At 44.7% G+C, this 15,707-nt stretch overlaps 2 protein-coding genes across 3 annotated transcripts in view; one reads left to right on the top strand and one right to left on the bottom strand.

Moving 5' to 3' along the window:
* LOC147005391 (large ribosomal subunit protein eL29-like) overlaps positions 1-9,472 on the top strand; it is a 22,075-nt gene extending 12,603 nt beyond the window's left edge. The window contains exons 3-4 of one of the 2 annotated variants that reach the window (XM_085837372.1): positions 2,275-2,366; positions 9,127-9,472. The gene's annotated coding sequence lies outside the window, so the exon portion shown is untranslated. Of the gene's footprint in view, positions 1-2,274 lie in introns of both variants that reach the window. The other variant, XM_085837371.1, reaches the window with a different exon arrangement.
* The window catches only part of LOC147005390 (NXPE family member 3-like), a 24,005-nt gene extending 8,298 nt beyond the window's left edge, over positions 1-15,707 (bottom strand). The window contains exons 1-3 of the mRNA XM_085837374.1: positions 15,298-15,707; positions 2,017-2,759; positions 1,024-1,106 (exon numbers count right to left, since the gene is read on the bottom strand). Of these exons, the coding sequence (XP_085693500.1) occupies positions 1,024-1,106; positions 2,017-2,759; positions 15,298-15,354 (883 nt within the window). The 5' untranslated portion in view covers positions 15,355-15,707. The remainder of the gene's footprint in view (positions 1-1,023; positions 1,107-2,016; positions 2,760-15,297) is intronic.

Below are 15,707 nucleotides of genomic sequence, written 5' to 3'. Positions count from 1 at the left end.
TGGTGAAGAAGGATTCGTGTAGATTCCAGCTTTGTCTGCTGTTGGGGTGTTCCCTATAGATCTCTCTTGTCCCCCACTTCAGGTTCACCTTTGGGTTGGGAATGTGATAAATCCAGGGCTCCCTTACTTCTCTGAGGGAGGTGTCAATGCCTTCAGTTTCTTCCTTTCTGAGGGAGCATCAAGAGAGAGGCTGGGTCCCTTGAATACTGTGAGTGGTTGGCTAGTCAAGGCCACTCAGCACTTGCAAGTCACTATGCAAACACCGTGTTTGGAACCTCTACAAGCAATACTGTGGACACTGGCCCTCCCATGCCTGCTGGCTGTGGCTGGAAAGAGCAGAATTGGCTCTTGCCTCGTGCTTGAGTCCTGTACACCATCTAACCAGCTACCCTCAGGCTGGCAGGTCCCCAATTTTTTCTGCTTTGATCACTCTCAGATAACAAATCACTGCCAGTTGAAACTGCTTTCCCTGAAAAAAAAAATGTAACACAACTTAAAGAAAAATAAAATAAGATAAAATAATAATAAGATAATAAAATAAGCAAGCGGGAAGAACATTCGGACACCAGACTTGTGTCCATATACTTCTGCACAGAGAGTGAACACCACCCATATACCACAGGTACAGGCACACAGACAAAGACACAGACACACACCGCACACACACAGAGACATACAAACACACATACACACACAGAAACAGACAGAGATACAGAGATAGACCCTCAGAGATAGATAGACACTGAGGCGTAGACACTCAGACACACACATAAACTACACAGACACACACACACATTACACACACACACACACATGCCAGAACACACAGACACAAGCACACACACACATCTACACCCTAACACATGTATACACACAGAGAACAGAGACACACACAGATAAACACAGAAACACACACACAGATCCAGATAAACACCCAAAATACAATCACAAGACATGCACACATATCAAACCCATCCAAGCTGATGCCCATCCCCAGCCCCAACCTGTTCCAGCCTCACTCACCCATGTTACTCATGTTCCCCTGGGCTGCTGGTATGACCAGGATTGGAGGTACACCTGAAGGGAGTTTCTGGTCAGTCACATTCCTGAAGAAACACTGAGTGTGAGCGTTGAGGGAGGTTGACCGAGTGAAAATTAGACTTGCAAAGAGCAGACCATGGCTGACTGGTTACTTGTCCTATGCCTAAATCTGGGTCACTACAATAGAGTGCGCACACTAACATAGGGTGAGTATAGTCGTTAGGAGGAATATACAAAGAAAAAAAAAAAAGGTGTTATCAGTTCACTAATAGTTAAGATAATAGAAGAGTCACATAGTTCTCTTTTATAAGAAACAGAGCTCCATAGCACATGAGAAAATCAAATTTTCCTGCCACTAAAGTCTAGAAAAAATAATAAATTTTGTCATTGTTCTTACACAAACGGTCACTAGGGAATATAATACCCTCCTCCAACCCGTGCCTTCCCACCCCACCCCTGCTTTTTTGACACAGGGTTTTATGCTCATTCACCCCAGGCCAAGGAGTCCTTGAACTCTTAACTTTTCTGCCTTCATTAAAAGGTGGGAAGAGAGGCTCCTTGGTCTTGCAAACTTTATATGCCACAGTACAGGGGAACACCAGGGCCAAGGAGTGGGAGTGGGTGGGTAGGGGAGCAGGGCTGGGGGAGGGTATAGGGGACTTTTGGGATAGCATTTGAAATGTAAATGAAGAAAATATCTAATAAAAAAGATCACTCTCAACCACACAAGAAACTCAAGTTCACTCCAGGTGTAGGAATCTCTAAATGATGGTTGATGATGAGGATGATGGTGATGATGATAATGGTGATGATGAAGATGATGACAACCATGTTCTTGCTACCAAGCCCAATAGACTGAGTTGATACCTGGGTCCCACATGGTGGAAGGAGAGAACTAACTTCCTCTAGTTGTCTTCTCATCTCCACATGCCTATGGTTAAAATTGGGACTCATTCAAGATTCTAGATTTCTTACCCAGCCAGCAGGGCTTCATCATGTGACGTGGTCACCTTCAGATAACTTCCACTTGAGTGACCCACTAAAGCATTGCAGGGCAAAGTAGAAGGTTGAGCACAGAACCAGCTCTCCCCAGAAACCACATCCTTGTACTGGCAGGTAGGCCCTTTGGCTCCAGTTGACTGGGGGTCCACGTTACAGATGACAGTCTCTAGAGGGCCATCTGTTCCTCGGAAATACCCTCTAAAATCAACAGTGGCTCGTTTTTCTCTCCAGACTCTTTGCAGGACCCTAACTGCCTCACTGGAGTGGATCAGCCGCACTTGCACCTGGGCCCGTCCAGCCCAGAGCAGGGGGAAGGACAAGAGGTAAGTGCCATTCTCTAGATCCTTCACCTCCCCTGGGACTCCTGCTCTCAATTCTGGGCCCAGCAGCTGTGCCCGAAACAGATCTCCACCATGAACTTTAGCTCTTCCTCGGTGATCCCTAGCCACAAGGATGGCTTCTAGGTTACTTCCCAGAGTAAAGGTGGTGTGGGCTGAACCCTTCAAGCAGTATGTGGTGGTTCTGGGGCTGGTAGAGGCCAAAAAATCATGCCCGTCTTCACCAGTTGGAGGCCAATATAGAAGGCTGGTCAGGTTGGGGAGTTCTTGAGGCAGAGAGTCCCAGTCGATGGATTCTGAGACATACTCAGGGACAGTACTGGGTTGTGGGAGCCAATGGATCATGGGCTCAGGCCAAGGCATCATGAAGCAGAATACCTGTGGTAAAGAGAAAGGATTATGCCATCATGCTGTGTGTGTTCCATTTTCTTCCTCGAAGGAGGTGTTCCTGTTTTGTTTTGTTTTGTTTTGTTTTGTTTTGTTTTGTTTTGTTTTGTTTTGTTTTGTTTTTTGAGACAGGGTTTTTCTGTGTAGCCCTGGCTGTCCTAGAACTCACTTTGTAGACCAGGCTGGCCTCGAACCCAGAAATCTGCCTGCCTCTGCCTCCCAAGTGCTGGGATTAAAGGAGTGTGCCACTGCCACCACCACCCGGCAAAGAAGGTGTTCCTATTGGCTGAGTAGCACCTAGGTGCCCTATCTGCCTGTGTCTTTCTGTCTTTCTGTCAATAAGCCTTGCATTTGAGTCACCATGACCTTTATATGAAAGAAACATCTCAAGGCTAACGTGATTGTGTTACTAGAATTTCTGGAAATTGCCACTGGAGTCACCCCATGTTAACAGGGAAATTGGGGGGCCCAGTGGTACTCTTCTTCATCTTTTTTTTTAATGTAAGTGTATGAGGATTTTGCTTTCGTCTATCTATGTACGATATGAAAGTCTGGTGCCCAAGGAGACCAGAGAGAACATTGACTCAATGGAAACTCAAGGTACAAATGGTTGTGATGTGCACCATGACTTCTGGGAACTGAACCTAGGGACTCAGTAAGAGCAGTCAATGCTTTTAACCACTGAGCCATTTATCCAGCTTTGAATGCCTGTTGAGTTTGTATTTTCTTTCTAAACAGGGTGTGTGATGTGTGTGTGTGTGTGCGCGCGCACGTGCACGCGCTCAGGTGCGCACACATGCATGCATATGCACACATCCTGTGGCCTGATTGTGAACATCAGAGGACAATTTGTAGGGTCATTTCTTTCCTTTCTCCATGTCCAGGGGATCAAGTTCAGGTTATTAGACTTGGTAACTAGCTCCCTCACATGCTGAGCCATCTTGCTGATCCCATTGTTGACATTGTCTGATATGCTAGAGAACAGTAGCTTGGTTGCTTACAGACACTGTGGGGAGCCATTCTGGACTCCCTGGCCAGCGGACAGATGGAAGTCTGTTCCAGGTAGTAAACAAGCCCATATTTGGTGGATGGTACACCCCTAATCCCTGATTGGCTGAGCAAGCCTGCCTGGTGAGGTGCTGTGACCTGTGGTGATTGGTGGGGGCGTGGTTGTGGCTTGAGTGGGGAAAAACAAAGGGGATATACCAAGAGAGGCTCGGGGGGAATTGGAAGGGGATTTTGTAAAGAGTAGCTGCCTGAGTAAACTGCTTTAAGAAGAACCTGTGGTTGCGTCTTGCTTGCTGGTCAAGAGGGACACGACAAATGGTGCCAAAACCCGGGAACCTGATTCCCCCACCGAAGAGGTTCAGAACTTTCTGCAGTCAGGGTCTGTCGACAGGATGAGTATGGTAAGTAACTCACTATCCCGGGATTGGGATTAGGTTCTCGGTAAAGAGACAATAAGGCTCTCAGTAAAGAGACAGTAAGGCTCTCGGTAAAGAGACAATAAGGCTCTCCGGCTCTGGAGACAAGAAGGCTCTCTGGCTCTGGAGAAGAGAAAGTGAAAGTAAGAGGGGGTAATAGGGACAGTCTATGGGTTACTTTCTTTTTCTAGCCAGTAGAATAATTTTTCTGAGCTTTTTTTGTTGCTGTGGCAACTGTGTGGGGTGTGAAAGACTAGGTATGGGGTCGTCACAGTCACACCCAATTTTTTCAGCGCTCAATGAGCTGCTAAGAGCGAAGGGCACAAAACTATATTTTTGGGGTCATATTCAGCCTTCTGTATCTCCATGGAATACCCCAATTTTTGTTATCAGAAAGAAATCTGGCAAATGGAGGTTATTACAGGATCTGCAAGCTATTAATGCACAGATGCAGGTGATGGGCTCCATTCAGAGGGGTCTGCCTCTCTTATCTGCCCTGCCAGAAAAATGGCCTCTGATAGCAATTGATATTAAGGATTGTTTCTTTTCCACTCCCTTGGATTTGAAAGATAGTGTTAGATTTGCTTTTACTTTGCCCTCCTGTTATCATGAAGAGCCTGATCAAAGATTTGAGTGGGTGGTGTTGCCTCAAGGAATGGCTAATAGTCCTACCATGTGCCAGCTTTATGTAGGAAAAGCATTGGAACCAATTAGGAAAAAATATCCCAAACTTCGCTGTGTTCATTACATGGGTGACATCCTGCTTGCAGCAAAGGATGAAAAGTATTTGCAGGAAGCCTATGGAAAGATGGTGGAGAGTTTGAGGCAATGGGGTTTACATATTGCACCAGAGAAAGTGCAACAAGATAAAATAGTATCCTGTTTAGGAGCAAGGATCGCCCCTTCGGCCGTTTGGCCTCAAAAGATACAGTTGAGGGTTGATTCCTTGCATACTTTGTTTCAAATTTTAGAAGGAGACTCAGAGTTAAGTTCCAAAAGGAAATTAACACCTGAGGCTAGAAAGGCCCTTACCCTAGTGGAAGAAGAATTGATTAAAGCCCAGCTTCAGCGTTGTAGAGAAGGGTTACCCATCATTTTGATAATATTACATACTGAAATGCAACCCACAGGATTATTGTGGCAAGAAGGTCCATTGTTATGGATCCATTCCAAAATATCTGCTGGGAGGACATTAGATCATTACCCTACAACAGTGGCTTCTTTAGCCTTGTTGGGAATTCAGCATTGTTTACAATTTTTTGGTATAAAACCCAGCTCTATTGCAATCCCTTATGATAGGTATCAGCAAAAGGTCCTAACAGCAAATATTGATGAGTGGGCTATTTTAGCTTGTATTAATGAGGGCCCATTTGATAATCATTATCCCAAACATCCGTTAATGACCTTTTTTAAGGAACATCCAGTCATTTTTCCTCAAGTGGTGAGGAAAACACCCATTAAGGATGCAGTTAACATGTTTACTGATGGATCAAAAACCGGATGTGGAGTATATATGGTAGAGGGGAAAGATCCTGTGGTCAGACAGTATTATCCCTGTACTCTGCAGATGGTGGAATTACAAATAGTTATTGAGGTCTTTAAAGATTGTGATTTTCCTTTTAATCTAATTTCAGATTCACAATATGTAGTTAATTTAGTTTTATCCCTAGAAGTGGCTGGTCAAATAAAAGCTCGTAGTACCATCCAAGCCTTGGCCTTACAATTACAGAAGTTGCTGTGGGAAAGACGCCAACCATTATATATTGGACATGTCCGTGCCCATAGTGGGCTTCCAGGACCCTTAAGTAGGGGAAATGATAGTGTGGATAATTATACTCGTATGGAGTTCATATTTTTAGCATCCCCTATAGAGTTAGCCTCACAATTTCATTCTAAATTTCATGTTAATGCTAAAACTCTGCAGAGAAAATTTGGAATCTCTAGAGCCCAAGCTCGGGATGTAGTCATTACCTGTGGAGGTTGCCTTGAGTTTCAACACTCACCTTCTTATGGAGTGAATCCTAGAGGATTGCTCCCTCTACAGGTGTGGCAGATGGATGTGACACATTTTTCAGAATTTGGCAAATTGAAATACATTCATGTATCCATTGACACATGTTCAGGAATAGTTTATGCATCTCCCATGGCAGGGGAAAAGGCCTCCCACGTTATACAGCATTGTTTGGAGGCCTGGGCTGCTTGGGGTAAACCCCAACAACTTAAAACAGATAATGGCCCTGCATATACTGCCAAAACCCTAGTGTCTTTTTGTCAACAGATGGAAGTACAAGTTAAACACGGCCTGCCATATAATCCTCAAAGCCAAGGAATCATTGAACGAGCACATAGAACCTTAAAAGAATTATTAATAAAACAAAAAGGGGGAATAGGCTGTGGCCAAACCCCAAAGATAAGAATCTCATTAACTCTTTTTACCTTAAATTTTTTGCAATTGGATAAGGAAGGTCGTTCTGCTGCTGAACGACATGCTAATACCAGCCCCAGTGAACTGGGGTATGCTAAATGGAAGGATGTGCTTACAGGATCATGGAATGGTCCAGATCCCGTGTTAGCCTGGGGGAGAGGGTCTGTTTGCATGTTTTCACAGAATCGCGCAGAGCCAGTGTGGGTTCCAGAGCGGCTAGTGCGACGCTGTCAAAATGAAGAAGCTGACCTTGCTGGTGATGAGCATGTGTCTGCCCATGATGGTTGCGGAACCCAGATGGAGGATACTGTCGGTGTTAAGAAATTGGACTACAAATTTTGATGGCAAGATGAATGAGTTTCGCTCGGTGATTGCCACTGTGAAATCTACCTGAGTGGATCCTGTCTTGGCACTGGGAAAGAATGGACTGGGATGGGTGCCCTCGCCGTGGCCTTTATTTTGGCATGCATGTTGTGTGTATGGTGTACGCATCAGTTTCGAATGCCCAGGTCTGCACTGCTGCCAAAGTGGTGCAAGCTTTTGCCACAGGGAAGCAGGGCAGTCACCTCAGATTTGGTTTGCTGCCATGAAGAATGAACAATGAAGCCATCGCTCTGTAGGGTTATAAGGCTAAGCACTGCACAGAGGTTAGTCTGGAAGCTGTTTGACAATCTCTGGGAGATATGTCTGATTGCATGAGGGTTGAGTGTCCTAGTGTCCTTCCCCCAGGAAAAACGGCACGGGAGCAGGTCAGGGTTGCTCTGGGTAAAAACCTGTGAGCCTAAGAGTCAATCCTGTACATGGCCCCTATTTCTGCACACTGGGGATCAGACCTCTATCTTCACCCACTTCAAAAGAATATAAAAGGGGGAATTGTGGGGAGCCATTCTGGACTCCCTGGCCAGCGGACAGATGGAAGTCTGTTCCAGGTAGTAAATAAGCCCATATTTGGTGGATGGCACGCCCCTAATCCCTGATTGGCTGAGCAAACCTGCCTGGTGAGGTGCTGTGACCTGTGGTGATTGGTGGGGACGTGGTTGTAGCTTGAGTGGGGAAAAACAAAGGGGATATACCAAGAGAGGCTGGGGGAATTGGAAGGGGATTTTGTAAAGAGTAGCTGCCTGAGTAAACTGCTTTAAGAAGAACCTGTGGTTGCGTCTTGCTTGCTGGTCAAGAGGGACGCGACAAGACACCTCAGACCCAAGAACTTAAAAATCTAAACTGGCAGTGGAAAGAAAGAATGGAGAGGAATTTCACTGTGTACATTGGTAGGTCAACAAGATTTTGGGTAGGTAGAACTAAGAAATGGGGCTAAGGAGGCCAGGAAATGGATTCTGTGAAGGTTCACCTGAATACTATGTTCATGGACATGGGTAGTATATAATATATGCATATAAATGCCACTTGACTAACCTGTATATTGAGTACAGTGAGGATCAGCATCTAAGTTACTTCTATTTGTGTTTGTAAATTACAAACTTATTATAGCATTAATAAGCATGGAAAAAGGCCAGGTATGGCATATTTATAGTCCCAGACTTCAGTAGGTAGTAGCAGGAAATTCAATAGTTTCAGGTAATCTGAAAGCAGAGTTCCCAGGGAAGTAGATCAAGGCCTGAATGGGTGAATTCCTGAGTGAATGTATGCTATTGACATGGATACAGCTATGTCAAGGACCCCAATGCCTCAGACCATGGAAAATTGGAAAAACCCTCCCTAAGCTAGTCTTTGGGAAATTGCAAAGCCTCCCCTCCTGGTCTGAGAGTGAATGTTGATAGTGATGACCACCAAGAACAGCATCAGCTGTGGAGTGGAGTTAGCCAGAACCTAGAATGCTATGGAGGGCAGAGCTGGAGAAGTGACCCAAGCCCTTTGGAAAATGCTAGAAGATCATGTGTGGACGCCAGCCATTAGAACAAGAAGCTGTAAAGTTAAAGGTGCCTTGGAGACCCCAAGATGTAGAGATGCCAGAGCCAGGTGATACATGCCACGGAGAGCTGCTAAGAGGAACTGGAACCAGCCAAAGAGAGGAATCTGTTGCAGTCCACAGTGCTGAAACGAGCTGGAGATCTGAAGAGCACTTGGACATCAGACATGGAAATGCAGACTTTAGAGTTTGCTCCACCAGTTTTTAGTCTTGCTTTGGTACATTTCCTCAATGTGACATTTTGAAATGGCAATGTATATCCTGTGACGTTGAAAGTCTGTCATCTGCTTTTTTATTTTGATTTTATATGAGATCACAGTTAAGTGATTGTACAAATCTCAGAAAAATCTTTGAACCTTGGACTTTTAACATTGTTGAGACTGCTATAGATTATGGGGACTTTTGAAGTTGGAATAAATGTAATTTGTATTATGCTATGGTTAGTTATGGCCACCCATAGATAGATTCATGTGTTTGAACAAGCCTGTGGGGGCAGGAAGTGGAATTTGCTGGTTTGAATATGCTTGTGGCACTATTTGGAGATGTGACCTTGTTGGCTAAAAAACAATATTACTTTTTCAGAGGACGACAGTTCAGTTCCCAATACCTGTCACAGAGTCCCAGACCTTAGCACAACTGACTCCATGAAAGAAGTGTCATTCCTGCTAAAAACTCAGTACACAGACAGCATCACCTGCCAAGACCAAAGACCTAATCTGGCAAAGGTCATAGTTATGGGAAAGTCTCTTAAATGCACTACTGTTGCTTTTAGGCTTCTGTAGTTCTGCTCTTGTTAACTGAACTGCATTCACCAAGGACATGGTTTGCTGCTTCAAAGCTCACCCTGAGAAATGCTCTGGGCTACACTGTGATCCCAAACACCTAGAATAGTCACTGGCCTCATAATAAAAATTTTCTACTGACTTAAGCCTATGTCCAAGCAATCTTCTGGGGTGAACACCCCACATTATTTCTGGAAGCTCCAGCGAAACAACAGAGGCGAGACCTTGAGACACTATGGAGGTCAGAGCCCCTTGGAACAAGGAAGAGTGCAGTAGTCAGGGAACTCCTAGTGTGCAATCTGAGATGTTCAAGTTTCCAGGGCTTGAACATTCCCTTTAGTCAATCACTGCCTAACTCTTCAGAGGGATCCGACATCTCTTCCCCAAAAGCAAATAAATTAGAAAGTGGCCTGGTCTGTCACCTCTGGAGGTGAGTCTGGATAAAGTGGCTTCTTTCTAGACACATAAGAGAGGTTGGACTTGTCTGCTCATCCAGTATCTTGGATCCCTATGAGACAAGACTGAGTCCCTCTGTCTGTTCAAGTGTATGAATATGTGCTCTCTCTCTCTCTCTCTCTCTCTCTCTCTCTCTCTCTCTCTCTCTCTCTCTCTCTCTCTCTGTGTGTGTGTGTGTGTGTGTATGTGTGTGTGTGTGTGTGTCTATAAGTTTTGTTTCCCCATATTGACAAGTGGCTTTCTCTGGTGTGAGACACTCCACTCACTAGGCTTAAGACCTGTGCCCTGTCCTGTGGATGACCCGAATCATTTTCACTCTGCCATGTCACCCAGAGAAACTTAAAACACCTCTACTTGTCCACTCTGGGAGCAGGAGCACTTGCTAGGTGTGTTGATTGACACCTGCTCACTGTCAGAGTTGGTCTCTGGGTGGAGGTGGGCCTCTCATCCAGGGACCCCTGCCATCTAAGCAGAATGCACACAGAGATGGGAAAATAGGTAATTCGGGTGGGCATTTTCTCTGCCCCATGCCTGCTCTAAGCAGACCCAGGGAAGCATAATTTAACCAATGAGCCATACAATCCAGCAATCTCTGAAAAAAAATTTTTTTAAATGGGGGGCGGGGCCTGGGCTGGGCAGGGGATCTGTGTCAGCCATGCAGCCTAGACATAACATATTTTCCTTTCTGACCAAAACTAAACAAGGAGACTTTAAACAATTTAGCTAGTTCCTTTTCAAAGGATTAAAGATAGCTGCTAAAGAATATTTCTTTGTCACCCCTTGGCCCAAATATCAGAAAAAAAAAACATAAAAGATTAAAAAGTTTCAAGATATAAATAAATTGCTGGAGGTGGCTTTAAAAAGTGTCTTAACAACAGACCTGATTGGAACAAGACCTTTAACATAAAGTGGAGGCCACTATCGTCTTCTTTGTTGATGAATGCAGTTAGACTTACAGATACCCATGGCCATGGAAATGGCCTGTGACATACTATCCAAGCATTTGTACCCTGTGGCAGCCACAGGATGACCCATCTGTCTAAGAGCTATGGTAACCACTGCTAGGGTAATAAAAAAGCTAAACAAGAGAACAACAACAAAAACAAGTTAACTTGGGGTCAAGATGTTAGACCCACAGCACCCCATGGGACAGCTGAGGCCCTCCTTTGCAGAGCACCAAAACACCAGCTATCTAATGACTCTGTGACCCAGTAACATGCCCTATGCCTAGCTCATTTTCAAGTCCTATTTGAGGAAGCCTCTGCCATCAATCAGTTCAGCTACCTCTTTTCTGACGACCCAGTGCTCAACCATGAGTGTCAGGACATGAAAGATGAAAACAAGGATATTGGGGCTGAAGTAGTTACTTTAACAGAGAGGATTACGATCCAAGCCAGGCACCTGAGCCTAGAGAGCATAATTGATTAATCTGATGCTGGCTCTCAGAAGAGGAAAAAGAAAGTCCTCCATATACCCAGACTGTCAATTGATCTCCCTTTACTACTCAGGTTATGATCTATAGAGTAAGAGCCTTCTCATTGCTGGGGAAAAGAATATTAGAAATTCTTGGCCCTCCTAGAGGGTATTTGGCCTCCCCTAGAAATTGCTGTCCTCCACAGTAGGAATAGAGTGTAACAGTTCACCTGCCACCACTCTCTGACCTCAACTGTAAGCTGAGAAAGACAGACACAGGGAAGGTATTAGCTAGTGGCCACACACAACAACCCATTGGAAGACAAACACAGGCAATATATTAACTAGAGTGACTACACACAGCAATCCATATCTATCTTCACCTTTGCCTGCTGATGCCCACTTTACATGTCTAGTTTATGCAGAAAGTATAGCAGGGAAGGTATAGCAATTATCTTTGAGATAGAAAGAAAGAGTTTACAATCCTATGTGTGCCATGTGGCTGGATTGCCAGGTTGCCAGAAACAAGGGAGCTTCCATTGCAAAAACAGGGTTTATAAAACTAAGGCTTCATGGGGAAAAAATCCTTTTAAAAAATTCTGGCCTTGGGAGATAAGAAAAACCTGTGCTGCAGGAAGGGACTCTGGGGATAGAGTTAATCATTTTCAAAAATGAAGCAAAATCAGTCAGTGTTGCTGATTATGCTTAGATGCCCCTTCCCTGTACCACATAGTGACAGAAACTAACCAGGCTGTCAGCTCACTGACTGTGACTAACAAAACTCACTGTTCCTGGGGAGAGCCCGAATTAACATTAGAGGACTTATATGGTGCTGAAACGTATCTAATAGCCCAAACTTTTAACCTAGGCATTTCCCCTCCGTCTGATGTCTGCGGACCTGCCTCATGGGTTATTTCATATGAATACCAAGAACATTACTGGGTCCTGAGACTGCTTGGGGGCACGTAATGGTTTGAATGAATGTTCCTCTTCTGATGCTTCCCAAACTAAGTACATAGGTGGATTAAGACCCAGAGGTATTAAAATTTTCCATTTCTGAATTAAAAACAACAACAGATTCTTTTGCAGAAATGGTTCTATAAAACTGGAGAGGCTTAGACTTCTCATGAGATAAAGAAAACTATGTCTAACTTTGGAAGAAACCTGTTGTTTCTATGGTAATTTATGAGTAATTAGAATAATTCTTGGCACTTTTTGGGGAATATTGATACCAGTCACTGTTCTCTAGTCCCCCAGGCTAGGTACTCTGCTATCAGCACTGGATGGGTCCTCAAATTTCATTCTAACTGAATTAGCAGTGAGACTCTGCTAATCCAGTGAGGCCCTAAATCTTAAACTAAAACAGTATAAGTCCAGGATTCGACTCATTTACTAAGACAAGTCAAAAATACTGGGCCCCAGATGTTAGTAGGCCACCAGATCTTAGCACAGCTGACTCGATGATGGAAGTGCCATTCAGGGTACAAAATTCAGCATGTAGACAGCACCACCTTCCAAAACTAAAACCAAGGCCTAATCCACCCAAGTTTATATAGTTCTAGGAAAGTCATAATATACTAATCTTGCTTTTTAGCTTTTGTAGCTTGCTTCTGGCTGGTTTGTTTTTGTTAACTGAAGTATGTCAACTCAGAATATTGTTTCTGTGCCTTAAAGCTCACCCTGAGAAAGACTCAGTGCTACACTAGGATCCTGAATGTCCAGTGTAGTTTCTGGCCTGCTGACTTTCTATTGACTTAAACCATTCTAAGCAGGCTTCTCTGGTGTCTACCCCACATCAGTACTCACAATTCCCTATAACTCCAACTCCAGGGGATCTGACACCCTTTTCTGAACTCTGTGTGTACTTGCACTCATGTACACACACAGACACACACACACACACACACACACATATAAATAAATATACACACACACACATACATGCATGCATACATAGTAGTAGCTGAGTTTGTTAGCTCACCAGCTCTCCCATACCCACACTACCCACATTCCTCAGGCTGGCAAGGGATGGAGTCAGCTTTTTTAATCTCATGACCTCAGGCTGGCTCACCTGAGCCAATGGCACCAGGGACAGCTTTAATGTGATGACCAGGCAAGGTGCAGTGCCAGAGAGTCTGAGTGCTGCAGCCAGGGAGGAATGAGGGAGCCTTCCCACCTGCCTGAGGCAGTAAGAGTCTGCTCTCTCTTTTTCATGTGCATTCAGTTGTGTGCAGGTATGTATATGCACACATTTCATGGCACATGTGTGAAACTCTGATGATAACTTTTGAGAGGTAGTTCCCTCCTTCCACCATGTGAGGCTCAAGAGACCGGACTCAGATTGTCAAGTATAGCAGGAATCACCTTCGCCCACTGAGCCACCTCAGCAGGCCTGAGGATTTTTTGTTGTTGCTTGGTTTGTTTATTTGAGAAAAGTCTCACTATGTAACATTACCTGGCATGAACTAGACCAGGCTAGTCTAGAACTCACAGAGATTCTCCTGCTCTGTCTCCTAATTGCTCAGATTAAAGTATGTATCCCTAGCCATAAACTTCTCTACTATTTTTAAGATTTATTTTTATTCAGGTGTATGTGTGTGTGTGTGCCATAGATGTTCAGGTGCCTGTGAAGGTCAGGTCTCTCAGAACTGGAGTCACAGGCATTGTGAGCCACCAGGCATAAGCGCTGGTAACTGAACGCAGGTTCTTCTGCAACAGAGGCAAGCATTTTTAACCAGAGCTCTCTAGCCTGCCCTCCATTGCCCTCTTTTGAATTCCTCCCTTTTCCAGGTGATCACCCTTGTCATCTCAAATAGTTCCCAGTCTACTTTCCTCTGTGTGTGTGTGTGTGTGTGTGTGTATGTTTTCTTGTTTTTGTTTTTTGTGGTTTTTTGTTTTTTGTTTTTTTATTTTTTTTATTTTTTTGAGTTACATGCTTTCTCCATGTAACCCTGGCTCTTCTGGGACTTGCTCTGCAGACCAGCCTGGCCTTGAACTCAAAGATCTGCCTGCCTCTGCCTCTGCCTCCTGTGTTCTGGGATTAAAGGCAGGAGCCATCACTGCCCAGCCTTAATTTGTTTTCTTATTTCCTGTGTTCGTTTCATCCACGTATACAATGCATTTCCATCACACGCACGCCATTATGGTCTATCTCCCTCCCACTCTTACTGGCCCCTTTTAACCGCTAGCCCCAACCCTTGTGTGTGTATGTGTGTGTGTGTATGTGTGTACATAAACCTTTTTCTATTTCCTAACGTTTCCCCCATGCATTCTAAAAATAGGACCAGACATCAAAAGACTTTTTTCTCTTATCTTGGACAGAGAGGACAACATCTTCTAAAGGCAAGTGAACTGAGGAATTGCTGGTGTGGAACACAGCCACTAATTACCATTTTCACCAGAGCGGCTGGGACAACAGGCAAGGGAGCCTGAGCCAGGCCGAGTCTGCAGACTTTCCCTTGTTGAACCAAGGTTTGGGGGGAGAGTCCTTAGGTCCTTATCTGAAATTCCAGCAGCCTCACACACCCCCTCCCACCACCTTTTCCAGCTGTCTGCAATTCTGCTCCAGCTTCAGCTGGTGTCTGAAGGTGCTGGAGCATGTAAAAGTGACAGCCAATAACAGGGCGAGCTCCATTTATGCCGCTGTGGAGACGTTGTGTGCAGAGCCTTTTTGTTTATGTGGTTGTTTAGGGGCAACCTCTTACTTGCCCTCCTCTAAGCAAGCCAAATAAACCCATTTATTTGCCAAGCTAGGCATAAGTAGACTTGCTCCCTTGTCTGCTGTTCATGCCCTATGTTGGGCAAGAAGACATTTGCTCAGGGCTCCCCAGCAATAGTCCAGGTATTTGTCCATACCGTTCTCCTTGGGACTTTGCTGGACAACTTCTGAGCTTAGATTTCCTGATGGACCCCAACACATGGTACCTGCTCCCGGTCCTTGTAGATGTTCTCCCGGCAGTTGAAGCTCCAAATATCCCTCAGCATTAGAAGTTGGAAGAATGACACCTTCCCCCAGTCAACGCTCCAAGATTAAAGAAGTTAACAAATCTACACATAGGGAGAAGTGGTAAGCAAGCCAGCAAGAGGCAGGGAAAGTACTTACCAAAACCAGAAAGACCAACCCCACAGTCAGAATCTTGTAGCTCTTGAATTGCCCCATGAGTGGATCCACACAGCCTAGATTCTTGTTGAATTGTAAGTATGAATCCAGATAGCTCCGTCAGCGTTATAAATTTAACAGGTCCTTCCATTAACAGAGGAGCTGATTCACTGTGTTGGCTTCTAATTCCCATTAGCACAATCATCTGACATACATACATGCTGTTAAATAGAGGAACATGGTAATAGGAGAAGTTTCAGCCATTGGTTCTGAAATCCAGCTGGCTCTGTTACATTGGTGCTGAGGCAGAATTCAGGTGGAAAATGGTGAAGATTTATGTTCGAAGATTCCTGCTTCCCAGTGAGACAGCAGGAAGGTGTGTCCAACAGAGTGTCCACTCCCCACAGACACCT

Source organism: Mus caroli, unplaced genomic scaffold (assembly GCF_978045245.1).
Source record: "Mus caroli unplaced genomic scaffold, Mus_caroli_1 scaffold_4, whole genome shotgun sequence".
NCBI classification, from domain to species: Eukaryota; Metazoa; Chordata; class Mammalia; order Rodentia; family Muridae; genus Mus; species Mus caroli.
The sequence above is the reverse complement of the archived record's forward strand: the minus strand, read 5'-3'. Positions and strand labels throughout refer to the sequence as shown.